Source organism: Antedon mediterranea, chromosome 7 (assembly GCF_964355755.1).
Source record: "Antedon mediterranea chromosome 7, ecAntMedi1.1, whole genome shotgun sequence".
NCBI lineage: Eukaryota > Metazoa > Echinodermata > Crinoidea > Comatulida > Antedonidae > Antedon > Antedon mediterranea.
The window spans coordinates 27,175,714-27,196,494 of NC_092676.1; the positions used below are offsets into that span (position 1 = coordinate 27,175,714).

At 33.4% G+C, this 20,781-nt stretch overlaps 1 protein-coding gene across 1 annotated transcript; it reads left to right on the forward strand.

Annotated features, from left to right (window-relative positions):
- Positions 1-1,766: 1,766 nt before the first annotated feature.
- LOC140055122 (uncharacterized) lies at positions 1,767-20,781 on the forward strand. The gene is made up of 9 exons (XM_072100336.1): positions 1,767-1,827; positions 4,161-7,232; positions 7,761-7,913; positions 8,142-8,183; positions 8,355-8,410; positions 8,751-8,899; positions 9,299-9,393; positions 16,661-16,763; positions 16,948-20,781. Exons 2-9 carry the CDS (start codon positions 4,377-4,379, stop codon positions 17,901-17,903), a joined length of 4,410 nt encoding a protein of 1,469 aa, XP_071956437.1. The 5' UTR covers positions 1,767-1,827; positions 4,161-4,376; the 3' UTR covers positions 17,904-20,781.

Consider the following 20,781-nt stretch of genomic DNA (forward strand, 5'->3'; position numbering starts at 1 on the left):
TTAGGTAATTTACAGTTCCCTCATAATTATTTAAGTCCTACCTTAGGTGCAGAAGTTGTAAACTGGTAGATTATTCTCTTGTTTTTAACATAATTATTGGCAGGCCAGTCTGGGTACAAAAAGCAAACTCAGTACATACAGTGAGTGGAGTGTGTGTATTGCTGCTGCTTGGAAGTACAGTAGTCTGTAGACATGTAATCCAAATAATTAAATACTGAGCATGCCTAACTAGTGGTATATAATGATATGAAGGCCTAGGCTATTTATTTTTTACATTTACCTTCTCTTGTGGTCTAATTATTTCTCTAAGGCCTAAAATGAGTGAGATTAGAATTGAGTAGTTTGTGTGTGAACACCTTGAATGATGTGAAAAATCAATCAACATATTTTTTATAAAAGGCTACATCCGCACTATTAACCTTTAACATCACATCTTTCCCCACCAAAAAGTAAAACAATATGTTTTTTGTTACATCAATCAATGTTTTTAAAATTCCTTTCTGTGGTTGGTCAACCTTACCTGGTCAGATCAAGCAGAAGTAGGGCTGAGAGAGGAACAAATCGCATACACATCAAGCTTTTCTTATTTTTTTTTTATCTGAAGCAGTATAAACTATAATGAATTTGATGGTTGTGAATAATTTACAAGTGTATTGAAATTTTCCTTCGATAAAATCCGGATTAATGATTAACATGCCCATTTCCATTAGTTTTTCTACATTATTATTTTTAACTACTCTCATAAGACAACAAGGTATCACTTTATAAGACAATCATCATTAATCAATAAGCGAATGCAAATCAATCAATAATTAACTGACCTAGTGCAATTTTTGTTCACTTTCTATGATAAATGGTTCACATAAAATGTACCTAAAACTATCTAGATACATTTTTTCCATTTATTAAGGAAACTCGCATTATTAGAATTTGTAGATGCCCTTCTAAATGCTTGAAGTACCATCGGTATTCAAATGTTTGAAAATGCAAGTTATTCCAAAATAAGAAATCTTGTGTGGAAAAGGAATGATCCTGTGCCAAGTAAATAGACCTAATGAGTTTGATTACTAAAAATGGAACATTCTGTGGTTAGCTAATGGATCAGTCCAGGTTTAAGCTTTGCAGTCTCCGCCTTTGGATAGCCATTGGTCCAACTCCAGGTTGAGTCATCCATTTCACATATGTTGTCAAATGTTTACACAACAGGAAAAAAAAGAAAGGAAGATTTATTTGCTTGTTTAATCAGAAACCTTAAAAAACTAAAGTGAAATCTGTCAATCTTTTTGTTGACATAGCTCATTTACATATTAGGTTTTCTTTCTAGTACTCATAAACATCTTGTAATATTTATATAATATTAATAATAAATATTAAAATAATTATTAAGACTACTGTAATAAATTGTGTATTTGAATAGATTATATAGATTAATGGATAATTTACAATAGTCACCAATATCAATTGTTTTGCTTGAATGGCCTAAATTTCCCCAAAAAATATTATAGTACCACCTTGACCTCCTAAAAAGCCTTTTATAATTGCTTTGCTGATTTTTACCCATCCTATTATATTATTATGAGAATCTAATTAATTGATCTGAGGGATTTACACATCAATCAATAAGTGCCATTCTTAGAAAACTTTTAAAATTAAAGTACAGTATAATATTTTTTTCAGATTCAATTGTTTCGATTCACTAAATGGAACTTTTATTCATTAATTTTTAGAATTTTATTTAGAATTATTTTAATTTAAATATTTTACAGGTGAATTTTTTTGACCAAGGGTCATGGACGATGATTGCCAAACCCTTTTGGACGTGATTAGGTGAGTGTTTCTATATAATATTGGAACATTTTTTTCCCAATCTTAATTGCTACTAAAACAGTTGCATGCTACCACAGTAGTTAACATTCCTTTGGTTAACAATAACAGTTAGACTAATATAAATTTGTAGAACATAATGATAACAATATGCATGATGCTCTTCTTTCTCTTAATACATTTCCCTTGTCATTCCTATCTTAGACCTATCGCAAAATATTTTCACTTGCATCTTTCTCGCCTTTATTCTTGAATCATCAAACTTTATGTGATAAAAAAATGTGATACATGCCACGATGATGATCACTACCATGGGAATATCACACTTTTTTGTCAAACTAGTTCGCAAGCATACAGCTGGAGCTGAACTTATATGTTTTGTTCCTTCCTGAAACTTGCTAAAGAAAATTTGAGAAGTTTGTAACATTCTTTATTACTCATGGAGACATGTTATAGGATTCTTAGGACATTATATTGTTTTCACATTTTCACACTCATAAAGCTCTGTCTACACTATCATTGAACTAGTTTGTGTGATGTGCCCAAATATGATAGTGATATGCTTAAATATGGTAGTGATATGCTTAAATATGGTAGTGATATGATATCATCATGTCCATATATAAGCACATTGCACTTGACATTGTTTTGTCAAACTAGTTTGAAAGTGTAGAGAGAGCTTAAGACTATGGTATCCAAGACCTTTCCCAGTTTTATTCCAACTTTGTTCAACTTTCCTGTAAATATACAAACAATAGTTTCTTTGCAGGTTTCTAATTTGTATGATTACATTTTGACAATATTGCTTCTAAACTAGGATTATTAATAATAATTTTAAAAAACAATTAAAGTTTCTTTCATTGATTGGCCACAGTATTATCATTTTGTCTAAATCGAATTGTTGGCTATTCTAGCCTAAAGCCCAACACAATTGTAGTTAAAACGAACTTGTGTGCAATTCTTCACAGTGACGTGGATGCGTTTGATTGCTTCTTGGATGTTGACTTGGAGCATAGTAAGCCCAGTCATGCACAGGTACTGTACATTGGTGTTGTTGTACAGCTTACTGTTTGTACAAGTAAAGCATGAAGCATTTATACAGTACTAGTACTTAACAGACTTTATTAAACATAAAATGTCCACCCATACATATATTTTATGTGTGCCCCTCCTTTCTTTACACCAAAGCATTCATGAATACAAGTCTGGGATAATAAGTCCACATATACCATACTGTATCTAGATAATAACAACCTGATAATATATAATACTGTAATTGTATTTCAATGTTGTGTTGTTTATAATTTAATTTAGATCATTGTTGTTGTCTAAACTATGCTTTCATATGAATTGTTAAATTGCTTTATCTTTTATCAATTTCTGTGCTTTGCATTTCCCAAATAAAAACATTTTACAGTTTTTTTGCTTTTGTCTGTTCATTTGACTTCTAATTTTGATGTGAAAACATTTTGTGTTTTCTGTTTGTATTTAGTTGTGATTTATTATTAATATTGTTTTGTAGATTATAGATAAAGCATGCATTAAGCTCTGTCTACATTATCAAACTAGTTTGACAAAAAAAGTGTGATGTGCTCAAATATGGTAGTAATATCCCAACATCATGTCGATATATGGGCACATTGCTTTTTTTTCACATAGAAGTTTGATAGTATAGACAGACAGAGCTTTAGCATTGTAATGTAAGTATTATAAATATTCTTAACATTTTGTGGTTAATTTAACAGATAGACAAGATGCATGAATGTAATTTTTTAGTACACTTTTTCATTGGTGTCATCTCTCTGATCTAATAAATATTCATTTTCAAAATTGTTTGTAAGTTGTAAAATAAAGCTTAAATAAAACTTACTTTAGTGTTATTAGATTAGTTTTGTTCTTTAGAAGTGTCCTTAAAATTAGATCGTAGAATTCACTCTGATGAGTTTTAGAAATTGAAACATAACAAACTTTCACAAGCCGAAGTGTTCGGAAGTAAACCAATTCATTACCAAACCAAGCATTAATTTGGAATGCTCAAATTTTGATTTAGAAATAGTTTTTCAAGTTTATATTAAGATTATTTAGCTGGCATTACCGTAAGCATTTCTTTTTTATACTTTAAAAAAAATATATATTAATATTGCCTGAAAAAAATGCATTTTGTATTTCTATATAATCTTGTAATTATTTTTGTGAATTTGTTATTAATTATTTATACTAAAAGTATATATAGTTATAATTATTATAGATATTTTGAGTATTTCAAATGTCTAACTATACAGATAAGATTTCAGATAAGATTTTATCATGATTTTTGTTATTTAATTTGTATATAGGAAACTACAGATGAACCAACAAGCAAGAATATATTATCGCTTGCCTTAGTAGCGTCGTGTATTAACGAAGAAACAGTAGAAGACAAAGCCAACGGCATTGATGATGCGCAAAATGTGATAATCGCAAATGATAATGCGTCTGGGCTTATAACCGCTACATTTGACCCAGGTGGTCAACAAACTATTATACAGCAAGGTCAAGAACCAGCTGTAGCCATGGATGACCATTCTTTAATGATGTCATCGTCACATGATCAAAGTTCAGTCAGCATGGATGCGCAACTAAAAGATATTTTCGGCGATGACGATCTTTTTTCCGATTCACCGATGGAGACTACGACTAACGCGAATCCATTTGATTCATTGTTGAGTCAAGCAGCTGCCGAAGCGGGCGTGTTTCCGTTTATGGATGATCTGGATGAGCCGATAGATTCCACGACCACGGAACCGGTTCAAACGCAACCGCCACTTGTTACAAATCAACTGGTAATTCCGACAGGGCAACCAATGGTGCCTCAACCAACATTGCAACAACAAACATTGTCACAGAAAGTGAATACAATGCCTATGTTTAACCAGACGTTACAGCCTATGATGACGAACCAGTCCGGTCAACCTACTACTGCTGTGCTACAGGTTGGGCCGTCTGGTCAGCAGATCATCCAGCAGATTCCTGCCAATGCTCAAGGAGGTCAGCAAATTGTTATCCAAGGCCTGGTGCCTCAATTGGCCTCTGTAAAAACTTCGCAGGGCATTATAGGAACTGTACAACTGCAGCAAGGGTTACAAGGGCAGCAACAACCACTCACCAGCTTTGTTTTAAATACTGGTGGAACAAGAATCCCAATACAAACTGTTATAAATTCACCATTGCAACAAAAGCTTGGTAAAGCTATTAAAAGTGGTCCTGTTGCGATCAGCCCAAAACCGATTTCAAAAGGACCAAGGCACATTAGTCCGAAGCCTCTTCCAGGACAGAAAGTAATTCAGATACTCCAAAACCAGCCAATGACGAGGACTTTACAGATTGCACAGAGAGCACCGGGCCAACCACAAACGTTTTTAATTCGTAATCCTAACATACCTGGAAACCTTCAACTTGTTCAGGGAATTAACGCTGGACAAACTGTTATCGCAAATAGCGGTATGGTGAGGGCGCCAAACTATCAGGTCATTCAAGGTAATAACCCTCCTGTCACAAACATGTTGCAGAGTAGAATGACAACACAGTCTAGTAGTAATCTTGCGTCTACACCGCCAACTACCACTTCGTCTAAAAGGAAATCTAGAAACAATGCACAATCAAATACGCAAACAACGCAATCAAAATCTATCGCATCGTCTGGTAATCTGACATCATCATCATTTGTGTCAAATTCTATGAATTTTACGCAGCCGGTGAATTCACAACCGACCATCGTGACTGTGACCGAAACCGGTAATAAAACTTTGAATCCTGTCATTACGATAGGTGCGAGTGGAAGTATGATTTTTGTGAAGCAATCCAAACCCATTACCGTTACTGCTAAGAATCCAGGCTTAGGAACTGATACAGTGCCATCTTTCTCCATTCAGAAATCTATGGTACAATCAAACATACCTAACCAACAAACCGTCTTAACCTCGACGAAAGAAATAAAAGTAGAGCATCAACCGTCTGGTTCCTTTAGTGGTAGTAGCAATATCGGGATATCAGATCCTAGAATGCCGTTCAATGCGAACAACAGCGGTTCTTACCAAGTGCCATCACCGCAACTGGGACGAACCCTGACCAAACAACAAAACATTCCAGCATTTGTAAACCCCTCGCAGTCTGTTTCGCAGAGTAACACTATGACCTCGTTTGTCAATACAGGCAGTAACCAGATTCAATATTCAACATCATCACTGCAAACAGTAGCTCAACAGAATTCAGGTGTTCAGAATACAGGTGTTCACAACCAAACCTTCACCCATCAAGTGCCAACTCCAAGTATTTCGTTAACGCACAGAAAAGTTGAGATACAGACGGACAGCGCCAGCAGTTCATCTTTCTCGGTTGGACTTCCTTTACCGCATCAACCAGCCTTATCCCAACCTTTACAAGCATCACCTTCAGTTGTTCAGAATGATGGCATGAAAGAACCAGCGGCAAACACTGGTGATCTTCGTACTGCAAATCTGCACAACAAAAACATCCTTAAAGAGATGATTTTGAAACATCCTGCTGTTTTTCAGAACTCGTTAAAAAATAATCCACAAATGCAACAGAAATTTCAAGTCATGTTGCAACAATTCCAGCAACAAAATGCTGCAACTAACAGCATGCAGAATGTAGCTGGTAATGCAAGTCAATCTGCAACTCAACCGCAACCCACTGGTAGCATAACCTTAGTACACAATCAATCCAATCCGCCGTCACAGGTCACTTTTCAATCTAACTCGCAAACTAGCCAAGTAATCGGAGTACCTCATACACAGGTTAATCAACCCGTGTTGAACGCAAACAGTAACCTTGGTAACAGTATTCAACCAGTAATCAGTCAACAACAGCCTGTTATCTCTGCCCAGGCTGCTGCTATTATGAAGTATCCACCAAAAAAACAAACCGTTAAAAATGCAAAGCCAGCATCCACACCATCCTTCAGCACGTCCTCAAGCATAAATCCAAACAGTATTCAAAAAAGCGTTGTTCAACAATCGGTAGTTACAACATCATCTGTTGCAACCACCCCTGCCACAAACCAGGGACTTAACCTGCCACAGACATTCCAGATCAGCATCAAGGCTCAGGAGCAATTGCAGACGATTCAGAACCATATACGGACATTGACTGGAATGCCAAGCTTGAACGATCAACAGTCACGCCTTCTGCAACAGCTTCAGATCATCCAACAGAAGATTGTGACTCAGGCTAGGCAGCAGATGCTGGTTCAGCAGCAGCAGACAAGGCAGCCTGCTGTAAACACGGTCATTCTTCCACAACCAAGTGGAGGGAAAGGAAACAAGAAGATTGCATCAAAGAGCCCTAAACAGAACACAACTTCACCTGCTGGCAGTGACACTTTGACAGTTAAACAAGAAACAAACGTCGTAAGTACTTATGAATTTAACTATGTAGAGCTCTGTCTACACTATCAAACTTTATGTGACAAAAAAAATGTGATGTGCACATATATGGACATGATGATTTCATATCACAACCATATTTGGGGCACATCACACTTTTTTTTTGTCAAACTAGTTTGTAGACATGAGATAAAGGTGATGTTTGGCTACAATATTACTAAACTTGATCGTCGCAAGCATACAGCTGGAGCTGAACTTATCATGTGTTTTGTTCCTTCCTGAAACTTGCTAAAGAAACTTTGAGAAGTTTGTAACATTCTTTATTATTCATGGAGACATGTTATAGGATTCTCAAGACATTATATTAATTGTTCAACAATTTCACACTAATAAAGCTTGTTTTATATAGAGCTTATTGTATATATTTATATATATATTTATATTTGTATATATATTTGTATATATATTTGTATATATTTATATATATATTTATATTTGTATATATTTATGTCTATTGGAGTAATAATGATATTCTTTGATCTTTGTTTATAGAATATTGGTGTGAAATCCATTAATTTGACACCAACTCAACAGCAGATTGTGAAATCAGTTCAAGAAAAGTTGAAAACGATGACTCCAGAGGAACAGCAAGCCTACATCAAGTCTCAGCAATCATTGCTACTCAACTTACAACAACAAAAACAGGTTAATATCATATGTTTACTGGTTTATGTAGGCTTAATCTACAGTTAAGTCCTAGTTTAAACTCAGCCCAAAGAAGATGTGAGGGTTATAAGTCAGTCTGGGTATCTTCCATTGGAGGTCTTTAATTAAATTGCTGAATTAATATTATGTAGCTGTCATCAGGAGAATGGTGATGATCTCTGCACTGTGTGTACTACAATCTAATGATTATGAATTGTTTTGTTACAGGCTAAACAAGGGCAGACTTCTAGTGGTACTCAGTTTATCAAGGTAAGCACATACTCAATGTAATCAATAACAATTTCAAACAGTTTTTGTTTTGTATTGGTCAAAAGTTAGTCCATAAAAATTCATGCTATAAATAATCAAAATTTTAATTTTGAAGACTGATTTAAATAATATACCATAAATAAATATGTAAGTTACTGTATATTTTTTTAGATTGAAAGTAAAGGCACAAAACGTCCAGCACAGTACCAGCTTACAAGAAGTTCATTGTAAGTAATATAATTTCTTTTTTTCAGAGGATTTCTTTGAAATAAAAGAACACTTCAATATTTAAATGTAATGTAAATGTGTTTTAGTAACGCTGTATCGATATGTCCCCTATTGTGCCAATACAATATGGAGACATTGAAATATTGAATCCCAACACAATATAATGGTGTCTATTTCTATTTTTATATTGGCGTATAACAATACATCAATCGTATATGGCGCTAAATGCACAAAGTGCTTCACATTATTACCCCAGTCATTTTTTGGATCAAACACGTATGGAAACATACTCCCATAATGTTTCAGCCAGTAATCATGTTGTGTTTTATGTTTATTTAGAATGCTCCATCAAGTAAAGCAAAATCAAGAGAAGATGATTGGACCAGATTTAAAGACGCCATTTAAGAACTACAAGGACGCCATTCACCGACTCGTAGACTACCATGTGGTGACAGACCACACGCCCACCAGTGACCAACTCGAAGAAAGTAAGACACTATTTGATAAATAAAAATTTGATTATTTATATTGAACATCACTTTTATACCAGCGTACTAGTGTTTCGCACAAAATTTTTTTAAAATGAACAAGTCTTTGGACAGGATTTGAACACTATACTATAAAGCTACACTATCAAACTTTATGTGACAAAAAAATGTTATGTGCCCATATATAGACATGATGATGTCATATCACTACCCTATTTGCACATATCACTACCATATTTGGGCACATCACACTTTTTTTGTCAAACTAGTTTGATAGTGTAGACAGAGCTTAAGATTGGTAGCCAACCACCAAGTTACAACCTCCCTGTTTACTTTGTCAAAGGAGTTTAATTGTGAATATGAGAATTAATTTTAATTTTCTTTATAATTGTTGTTTAGTTGATGAGGCCTTTGAGGAGGTGAGCGCCACTATTCTGGAAAAGAAACAGAAAATGTATAACAAGTATCAGCAGTTAATTATGCAAGATAGTATGGTGAGTAAATAAATACAAATGTAATATGCACAAATAAATGGGTAGTGTTGCCCGAAAGCTCTGTAAATTTTTTAACATTTTATTTTGTATCTCCATTGAGATCCAGCCACTGATACCCACAGCATTGTAATTTTTTTCATTGCTTATTTTATTTGTATCTCCATTGAGATACAGCCACTGATATCATAGAGTATCACGGTGTGACGTCACAACGATAGAGGGTGCTGCTAGCCAACCAAAAAATGCGTTCAGCTTTACTATGTTGATAAACAGTAAAGATCTGTATTTCTATCAAATTATGTATCTTAGCTTGATTTTTTTTAACCTTAACTGCAGTTGAAGAATAAATAGATTATTAAAAACAAATATTTAGTGATCTTTTAGTAGGTATCCCAATGAAGCGGATTTTCGTTACCGCGATTTTAACACGTTCGTGAAAATTCAAAAAGTGACGTGTCTTTGAAGTTACAATGAACTTCTTGTAAGCTGGTACTGTGCTGGACATTTTGTGCCTTTAAAAATATACTATTTCTTATATACACATGTGAATAAAAATTATATGTCTGGAAAGATCTTGTTTAAGGGATTATTTTCATATATTTTTAATCTATGTTTATTAAATATTTTAATAGAAAACGCGAGTTAAAAATGAGGTACAAAAGCCGGCGAGCCGAAATCCGCGCGCTAAAAATAAATTTGGAAAACACCTACCCATTTTCAAAACACGATCGCACGAGGTCCATAATAGGTGGTGGAGTAATTTTTGTTGCATGTTATCAGGCTTTAAATACTCTTTATTTTGATATGTAAATCGGTTATTATTATTATGTACATCCGCCTCAAATGTCAATTTTAACGATAAAAATTGAATTTTTTAGTCTTTCTCATTATCAAAATCTGGCTAATTTAGTATTGAATTGAAGCTAATTTATATTTCTGTTTGATAAACCACATCGTTTTATTTGACTTTGCGTGGACCTCGTGCAAAGAGGCCAACAAGACCAACCACTGAAAAAAATAATCCCTACCATAAATATCAGTGTTTACCATTTTCCTTACGGGGGGGATTCAGTTCTCCGCTTATTACTAAATTACCGTCGCCCAGACAATGTGCATGGTATGCATGTATTAGCGCGTTAATTAATGATTGGATAACCCCTGCAGTGGACTGTTCCATTTTCTGAACTAGTCTTCGCCGTACACGAGGCATGTCGAAAAATGTCGCCTCTCATGGAATATTTGCTTCGAAACGTCAATTTTACCGATTTATTAAATTATTTAATAAGTGGAATATTTATAAATCTACTATATAAAGCAAGTACGTTAGGAAGAAATGTACCGAAGAAATTTAAGAAGCTTTGATTTTGCTATGCAGCAGCCGTAAGCCATTCTATGTAGGCGGCCGAAACGCGCTTTGGCCTGTGTTGCTGTTGTATGTCTACGCTGTTTCTAGGCCTAAATTTTATTCCGTATATTTCAATTCAAAGTGCAACTTTCGGTTAGAATTATCGAAAGAGAAATAAAATTAAACATGTTACAATTATACCATTGAGGTAATTACTTTGTTAAATAACAAATTTCTTCCCGATATTTCTTAGGCAGAATTTTCGTCAGGCTTTTATTTAGACCTTAGCTAGGGGCCTATATAACTTAACTTGTAGTAGGCGCAGCCGAGTCTACGTTCGGCCCGGCGCTCCAAATGGAATCGAACACATAATAAGCACGGGCTTAATTCTTATTTTTGGCGGTTCGAAAATCAATTAAAATAATATATGATTATAAATATAACTTTAAATACTAGAATTATTTAAAAAATGTATACTTACGAAAAATAATATTTAATGAAAAGAAACAATACCCACACAGTTTTTTAACGCAATATTTTTTTTTCCACATTTTAACATTTTTTAACAATATTTTATGTTGTATTTCAGAATTACCTACCTGTCAATATAAATAACCTTACTAAAATACATATTACATTTTATGCAATGCAAAAAAAAAGAAGTTAATTCACACATTGGTTCAAAAGTTATGAATCATTTAAAGACAGGAACTTTTTGGGCATTTTTGAGACATTGGGAAAATCACGCGTAAAAAGCCCTCGGACGAATTGTATCTATGGGTTTGGAAAAAATAAGAACTTTAAAATTATTAGTATAAAAGTTATAACCCTTCAAAAATGGGTTCAAATATAATTAGAAAAAGTGCCATTTTTCAAGCAAAAATCACTGTTTTTTGGGCACTTTAACGGACCATAACTTTTGAATGGATAATCCGATTTCAATCATTTAAATTGCAAAAGTTTATGTTCAGTAAGTTCCTTCTGATTAACTGAAAGAAAAAGTACCATCATTAATTTGAATTTTTACATTGGGATACCTACTTTTAGTGTTTTTATTAAAAATTATTAAGTTTTAAAATGACTACTTCAATAAGCCTATTCCAAATCATTGGTGATCTTGGAGTCACTCAGGCAGGCTGAACGCATTTTTGGTTGCGCTAGCAACCACGCAGCGCCACCTACCGCTGTGAGGTCAGCACCGTGATACTCTATAGCATTGTCATTTTTTCATTGCTTATTTTATTTGTATCTCCATTAAGATCCAGCCACTGGTATCATAGCATTGTCATTTTTTCAGTGCTTATTTTATTTTGTTTCTCCATTGAGATCCAGCCACTGATATCATACCGTTATCAATTTTTCAGTAATTTGACTTTGGATTTCAATATAGTTAATAGACAGGTTCCATTTCTCAAAAAACGGCCTAGAAAACGAATCAAGAAGCATTTTTGGGTAGAAGCTGGGATCCACTTGGTTTAGGATATTTCGACCTCGCTGATTACGAATATGGCGGATCCCAAGCGAAATTCGGCCATCTAAGCCCTTAATTTGCATAATTAAAAATGGCGGCCATTTTTTATAATTACCCTATATCTCGAGAACCACTAGTCACAGATAATTAATTTTGGTGTCAAAATGTTTTAAATATATGTTTTTATATTCACTTTAATGACACATTTTCTCAAAAAATTGATGCAAGTCGTATTTCTGACATTTTGACCTTTGACCTTGATTTATCGTATCTCAGTAACCAATAATCGGAGAGACACGAAATAGGGCTCAAATTGTTCAGAAACTATACATTCATATTTATTATAATGAAATGTTTTTACAAAAAATGGCCGATTCTACAACTATTGACCTTTGAACTATTAGTCAAATATAATAATATAATAATAATATAACTTTGAAAATTGTGGTCTTATGAATTTTTTTTTCTTTTTAAATTGTTTAAAACATGTGTGTTTCTATCCAGTCTAATGGCATATTTTGTACAAGAATGGCCGATAGTATGGTTATTGACCTTTTAACTACAGCATAGGCCTACTGTATACTAAATATAATATAATTGCATAACTATGAAATTATTTATACACAATAATAATTAGTAAAATTATAAAATTCACTGCCATCAAATATGATGTGTTATGATTTATATAGATTTAAAAAGGAATTTGAATACGCAAGTTACATTTTTTGAAATTTGAAATTTGAAATTACCTGCCATCAATATGAGGGAGTGTGCTTATAGATTTTCTAAAATGTGAACATGTCAGCTACATTTGGAAATTACCTGCCATCAATATGATGGATTATGATTATAGATTTAAATAAAAATTTGAACACGTAACCTACATTAGAAAATTACCTGCTATCAATATGATGGATTATGATTATAGATTTAAAAAAGAATTTGAACACGTCAGCTACATTTGGAAATTTGGAAATTACCTGCCATCAATATGATGGATTATGATTGTATAGTACCTGCCATCAATATGATGGATTATGATTATAGAATTAAAAAAGAATTTGAACACGTCAGCTACATTTGGAAATTGGGAAATTACCTGCCATCAATATGATGGATTATGATTATAGATTTTAAAAAGAATTTGAACACGTAAGCTACATTTGGAAATTTGGAAATTACCTGCCATCAATATGATGGATTATGATTGTATAGTACCTGCCATCAATATGATGGATTATGATTATAGATTTAAAAAAGAATTTGAACACGTAAGCTACATTTGAAAATTACTTGCCATCAATATGATGGATTATGATTGTATAGATTTAAAAGAAAATGTGAACACGTACGTAAGCTACATTTGGAATGAACATGTTAAGGGCATCAGTTAAGATCATTCATGCAAAGGTTTCCGTCATCTTTAGCGTTGTTACAGCGGCATAAAGCTGTACATGGTAGTTTTGACTTCTTGCACCTACATCTATTGGTTATGTATCGTGTCTTGCATCCACAATAAATCATCTCTAACGAAGCAGTAGGAATAGCTTCATTTTTCAGAAGCACTGGTTGAAGTTTACCATTAGATAGCTCCCAACCAAAATATGTTGGTGATGGCAAATGCTAGATTGGCGACGATACAGCTTTTTTCCATACGAGTGCTTGGAAGTGTGCTCTTTTTATATGTTGGTGCACTGCATCGCTTGTTGGAGGTAATGCCTTTTTTTTTAAAGCCTAACTTTATTGGTACTTTCAACTTGACCAACACCGTAAACGTAGCAAATGAATCTTTCCGATTTCATAATAACTTGGTCACTGATAGGTTTTCTCCCAGGTCTTTAATTAGTTCATACCTTTTTTAATACTTCCCATGCCGATGCCTTTGAGTGACCACTTAGATATGAGCAGTGAAGAGTTAAATTACTGTATGTATGTATTAATGTAATTTAACTCTTCCCTGGATATGAGGTAGTATCGCATCCACTAATAGTGTGGAATGGAATCAGTGCTTTTGCAGAACCCTCGGGCAAGGCGTGAAAAATGTCTTTTATAGATACTTTCTTTTTTTGGATGTCCCTGTCATCATCCATTTGGATACCATGCTTTGGTAGTGAGACACTAGAATCACTAGTACGTCTGTATCCCTAGAAGCAACTACAACTGTGTCGTATCGGACATTGGCAGCATGACAAGTCTCGTGTCCGATTCTTCATGGTCTGACCAGAGACAACGTATTCGTGTACAATTTTGATGATTTAACAACTGATTCTTTCATAAATCCACCAGCTGTGACAATTTCTTTGTCTATAGGAGCTTGACGAATCAACTCCTCTGATAGAAATCGTGTCAGATCTGCATTATTATCTTGTAATGCCAACAAGTTTGACCAGCAATTTGGCAGCGGTATTTCACCACTTTCTATAATTCGACGAATTGGTCTCTGTGTTTTGGTTCATCTTTGTCTGGTGGTGTCCTTTATCGACAGTTTTAAGTTAGGCATGCCATGTTTAAAAAAAAAAAAAAATTACCTCCAACAAGCGATGCAGTGCACCAGCATCATATAAAAAGAGCACACTTCCAAGCACTCGTATTGAAAAAAGCTGTATCGCCAATCCAGCATTTGCCATCACCAACATATTTTGGTTGGGAGCTATCTAATGGTAAACTTCAACCAGTGCTTCTGAAAAATGAAGCTATTCCTACTGCTTCGTTAGAGATGATTTATTGTGGATGCAAGACACGATGCATAACCATATAGATGTAGGTGCAAAAAGTCAAAACTACCATGTACAGCTTTAATATGCTACTGTAACAACGCTAAAGATGACGGAAACCTTTGCATGAATGATCAAAACTGATGCCCTTAACATGTTCATTCCAAATGTAGCTTACGTGTTCACTATTCTTTCAAACCTATACAATTATAATCCATCATATTGATGGCAGGTAATTTCCAAATTTCCAAATGTGGCTGACGTGTTCAAATTCTTTTTTAATTCTATAATCATAATCCATCATATTGATGGCTGGTACTATACAATCATAATCCATCATGTGATGGCAGGTAATTTCCAAATGTAGCTGACGTATTCAAATCCTTTTTTAAATCTATAATCATAATCCATCATATTGATGGCAGGTAATTTTCTAATGTAGCTTATGTGTTCAAATTCTTTTTTAAATCTATAATCATAATCCATCATATTGATGGCAGGTAATTTCCAAATGTAGCTGACATGTTCACATTTTTAAAAATCTATAATCATACTCCATCATATTGATGGCAGGTAATTTTAAATTTCAACAAATGTAACTTGCGTGTTCAATTTTTTTTTAAATCTATATAAATCATAACACATCATATTTGATGGCTGTGAATTTTATAATTTTACTAATTATTATTGAGTATAAATAATTTCATAGTTATGCAATTATATTATATTATATTCAGTATACAGTAGGCCTATGCTGTAGTTTAAAGGTCAATAACCATACTATCGGCCATTCTTGTACAAAATGTGCCATTAGACTGTATAGAAACACACATGTTTTAAACAATTTAAAAAGAAAAAAAAATTCATAAGACCACAATTTTCAAAGTTATATTATTATTATATTATTATATTTGACTAATAGTTCAAAGGTCAATAGTTGTAGAATCGGCCATTTTTTGTAAAAACATTTCATTATAATAAATAAGAATGTATAGTTTTTGAACAATTTGAGCCCTATTTCGTGTCTCTCCGATTATTGGTTACTGAGATACGATAAATCAAGGTCAAAGGTCAAAATGTCAGAAATACGACTTGCATCAATTTTTTGAGAAAATGTGTCATTAAAGTGAATATAAAAACATATATTTAAAACATTTTGACTCCAAAATTAATTATCTGTGACTAGTGGTTCTCGAGATATAGGGTAATTATAAAAAATGGCCGCCATTTTTAATTATGCAAATTAAGGGCTTAGATAGCCGAATTTCGCTTGGGATCCGCCATATTCGTAATCAGCGAGGTCAAAATATCCTAAATCAAGTGGATCCCAGCTTCTACCCAAAAATGCTTCTTACATCATATTTCAGAGGAAATAGAACTTGTCTAATATATAGAATACATTTTTTGTGAATGCCCTATGGCCTGTATTCATGCATAACTCTAACATATATTTGATTTAAATTAATTTTGTGTACCAAAATTAAATTGTTTACAATGCAATGCAACTGCTGCTATTAAACTTTATCAAAATATGATGTGCTCATATATGACATGATGTCATATCACTACCATATTTAAGCATATCACTATCATATATAGGCACATCACACTAAAGTTTGATAGTGTAGACAAATTTGTAGTTACTATTAATTCAAAAAGTTCGGAGGTTTTTCTACTAGTCTAGAATTTGTGAGTGTTTCCAAATTTAATTCCTTTTATCATTTTTCTTAACTTTAGAAAACTAGCGAGTCATCTGAGATGGTAATGTTGGGTAGAATGATGTTACAAGATGAGAAGAATCATTTTGAGGAAGAAAAACAAATGCCTCAGGATCAGTTAAGTAAGTTGTAATCCTAAATAGTTTATTTATTGAACTTTATTTTCTAAGGGCAGCCCCAACAGCTGTACAGGTGATCTGAAGAAACCCTCTATAGAAAATCAATACAGAAAAATGTTAATTTCATTTTTCTGAATTTTTTCAGTTGCAAAAATATGTTAATTTCACTTTTTCTGAATTTTTTCAGTTGCAAAAATTCGAACTTTACCAGGATTTGAATTAAATGAAGATGACGCTGATTTGAAATCACAAACAAAAGAAAGTGATGTCTCAACCGATTTGTTATCACCCGTTAAAAGTGATATCGCTGAAACACAGGACAATATAGGGCTTGATGCCACGGAATTACAGACAAAGTTTGTTCCAGAAGTTGTTAAAAAAGAAGAAATTCCATCAAGTGATATTGTATCACTTGATGTTAGAACTACAGATAAATCTGCAGAAATGCTGGAGCTAGGCCCCAAAGACTGCAATGGATTTATAACGAGAGAGTTAACGGTCAACGATGAAGGGCGGCAGAAGCCCTTAAAGTTAAAAATCAAATTGCGTCGGCCTAGCACTCTCCAAGACCTGCTTGGGGAACAGGAACATGGGTTAGAGGTCAATGATTCTCTGTCGCCGACCTTTGATAACTCCTTAAACGGAGAAGTGAATCCGAATAGCAATAGTTATGATGCGTTTGAAATGTCTGATATAGAGGATGATTTAGACGAAAAGCGTGTTGACACACAGAATACAAAGGATGGATCTGTCGCTTCAGATGTTGCCAGTGAGGAGGAGGATGAGGACACAGAAGAGAACTCGTGTGGTGCTTTGAGCGAACAGAATGAAAGTGCTATCAACCACATACTTAGTTTTCGAAACAATGAAAATCCAACCATCCCCTCCTCACATGACAACCGAACGGATGTATACAAATCAACAGACGATAGAATCGTCAACGGTTTGGAGTACGAGTTTGATGATGATGACGATGCTGATGATTTAACAATTCCTAGTTTTTCTCGTATACAGAGGTCATCCAAGCTCGAAGAAAGTTTCGACGACTTTGATAAAACAAACAGTAGTTACGATGAATTTTCAACAATGAGCAATTTGCGGGATCCAGATTTGGAGGAAGCCGTAAATAGTATCTTATTTTAAGTATTAACTATTGTTTATTTAATTGATAATTAATGATAGCAGATATTTTTTCTAATTCATGTTTGTAATGTTACTATTGTGTGCCATTTTGTATGTTTTGTCAACTCTCTCAAAACCGGACAGCAAATAAGAATTTTATTCTGAATACTGGAAAAATAATATATAACTTATATTGATCAGATTGTTGGTCAGTTATTTAAAAAGTGATCATGATAATTGCTAAATAAAATATTTATGATGCTAAAAGCAATAAATTATGTCAACATTATTCTGTTGCATTAATTTCATTTAGCTTAGAAATTAATTTAAAAGTTAAAAACGGTACACTACTAAATAAAATGCAAATTGTCATACTTTATCCATTCATTATCATCTATTGGGTATAAACAAAGAACTTATAACACAAGAATCTTCTGTTCGTCCGAAGTGCGTAACAATTTCGAAAGGCATTGTGGGATAGAATAGAGCTATGGGTGGCACCATTGTGAGCCATGGAGTAGGGCGCCCGCATCAAATTAGAAAGTCAATATCATAGAGGGGATCTGCTAATGCTCTAGGGGGTATAGAGTAATTGACTGAGGAGTAGGGTGCCCGCATCAAATTAGAAAGTCAAAATCATAGAGGGGGTCTGCTGATACGCTAGGGGGGTAGAATAATTGACTTCCTAGTTTGGAGGGGGCGCTGCTCCATGCTGTGAAATGGCGTCGCCCAGTTTGACCTTTTAACCCTGTACTTCCGATACTGTGTTTTGAATGCAAATTGAAGAACAGGAGATTCTTGTGTTATAAGTTCTTTGGTATAAACCAAACTCTTAACATGATTAAGGGATGTGACCTCATATTGAACAATCTTTGATGTACAGTAATGATATGACAAAAAAAGATATGCCCAAATATGGAAGTGATATGACGTCATCGTGTCCATATATGGGCACATCACATTTTTTGTCACATAAAGTTTGATAGTGTAGATAGAGCTTTAGGGTATGGAACTACATAAAACCCTAAATTTGAAGATCGTCCCTCTACACCATAATATATCCTCCTGTATCCATCAACACAAAGGCCTTCCAGATTTAAAACCCTTTACATTTTTCTATGAAATGGCATACATTACTCTCAATTGTCATCCATAATGCTAATAGTATCTAATGCATCCAAGGTCTGAAGTGTTTTAATGTACGTTTAATTTCCTTTTTTGCACCCCAATGGGTTCCACATCTCTTGGCCGCCAACATTATAAAATCATTAGAATTATCCTGGAATGCTTTAAACATACTAATGTAAAGATGATTATACCACAGGTGGTTTGTGAGCAAACTAAACTAGTAAGAAAGATATTAAGGTTGATTAAAAACACTAGTGTTTATAAAACCTATTTGTAATAGAACATCAGTTATAACTTATAAATACATTGAATTTACTCCCCTTTAAACAGTTTCTATAAAAGATGTTTGCTCCCATTGCAAACCCTCGTCATTACTATAAATTACAATTTTAAATCTGTACATTTTAAACTTGACATCTATGGCATTACATTTACCATACATCTATGGTAGTACATTTACCATACATCTATGGTATTACATTTACCATACATCTATGGTATTACATTTACCTTACATCTATGGTATTACATTTACCATACATCTATGGCATTACATTTACCATACATCTATGGCATTACATTTACCATACATCTATATAATTACATTTACCATACATCTATGGTATTACATTTACCATACATCTATGGTATTACATTTACCATACATCTATGGTATTACATTTACCATACATCTATGGTATTACATTTACCATACATCTATGGTATTACATTTACCATACATCTATGGTATTACATTTACCATAATGAAATAAGTAAATAGTAAATTTAGACTAAAGCTGTACTGATTCTTATTTACGCTTTTACCAAATGTAAATTGTGGGAGTTTTATAACGAATGAAAATCTGTATGTACAGTATATTCTAATATTGGAGAAACCACAAATTAATTCTGGTAAAAAAGCAATTTTTAAAATGAAAATTATACATTATCATTCGATGTATACTTTTTAACATCTGTTTAGTTCAATCAGATATACATGTTTAGTTCAATCAGATATACATGTTTAACCTTTTTCTACTCGGGGATCTTATTGCTTGAATATTTGTACATAAAGCTCTGTCTACACATATCAAACTGTGCCAAAAAAATGTGATGTGGCCATATATGGACATGATGATGTCAAATCACTACCATATTTAAGGATACCACTACCATATTTGGACATATCACTACCATATTTGGGCACATCACCACCATATTTGCCAAACTAGTTTGATATTCTAGACAGAACTTAACACAAAACCAATTCTCAGGTATGTTTCACAGTTTTTTGTAAGAGTGATATTATTTTTACATTAGTTATTAATTAGCCACCTGACTATGCAGCTGTTGAGTCTAACAGTCATTCTGCTCATACCTTTTACATTTGACAACATTTGATTGATGTAATTTGGAAGGATAACTACTTTTATATAACTGAAATCAGTAATAAATTTACATTAAATCTTTACATTTGCTGAAACTTAACCATTTTTATATTTTGAAGATTTTTTTTTAATTTATTAATGGATTAAAAGTTTGTTTGGATCCAATTATTTTTGTATGCTTCAATAAAATACCAAACGAGCACATAATAAAGCTTAATTTTATGAATAAAATACAGGAAAAATAATTTTGTTTACCAATACAAGTGGTTTTATCAACTTTTCCAGTGTCACACAGCAGAATACAGTTACATTATTAAGCATTAAAATAATTATTAAATAATTTTTTTGCAAAGATGTTTGTATTTGGGAAGAAAGTCGATAAA

Coding starts and splice junctions, on each gene's coding strand:
- LOC140055122 (XM_072100336.1), top strand. CDS start 4,377: ATGGATGACCATTCTTTAATGATGTCATCGTCACATGATCAAAGTTCA. Junction 8,900..9,298: donor CAGTGACCAACTCGAAGAAA/GTAAGACACTAT, acceptor ATTGTTGTTTAG/TTGATGAGGCCTTTGAGGAG. Junction 16,764..16,947: donor AATGCCTCAGGATCAGTTAA/GTAAGTTGTAAT, acceptor GAATTTTTTCAG/TTGCAAAAATTCGAACTTTA.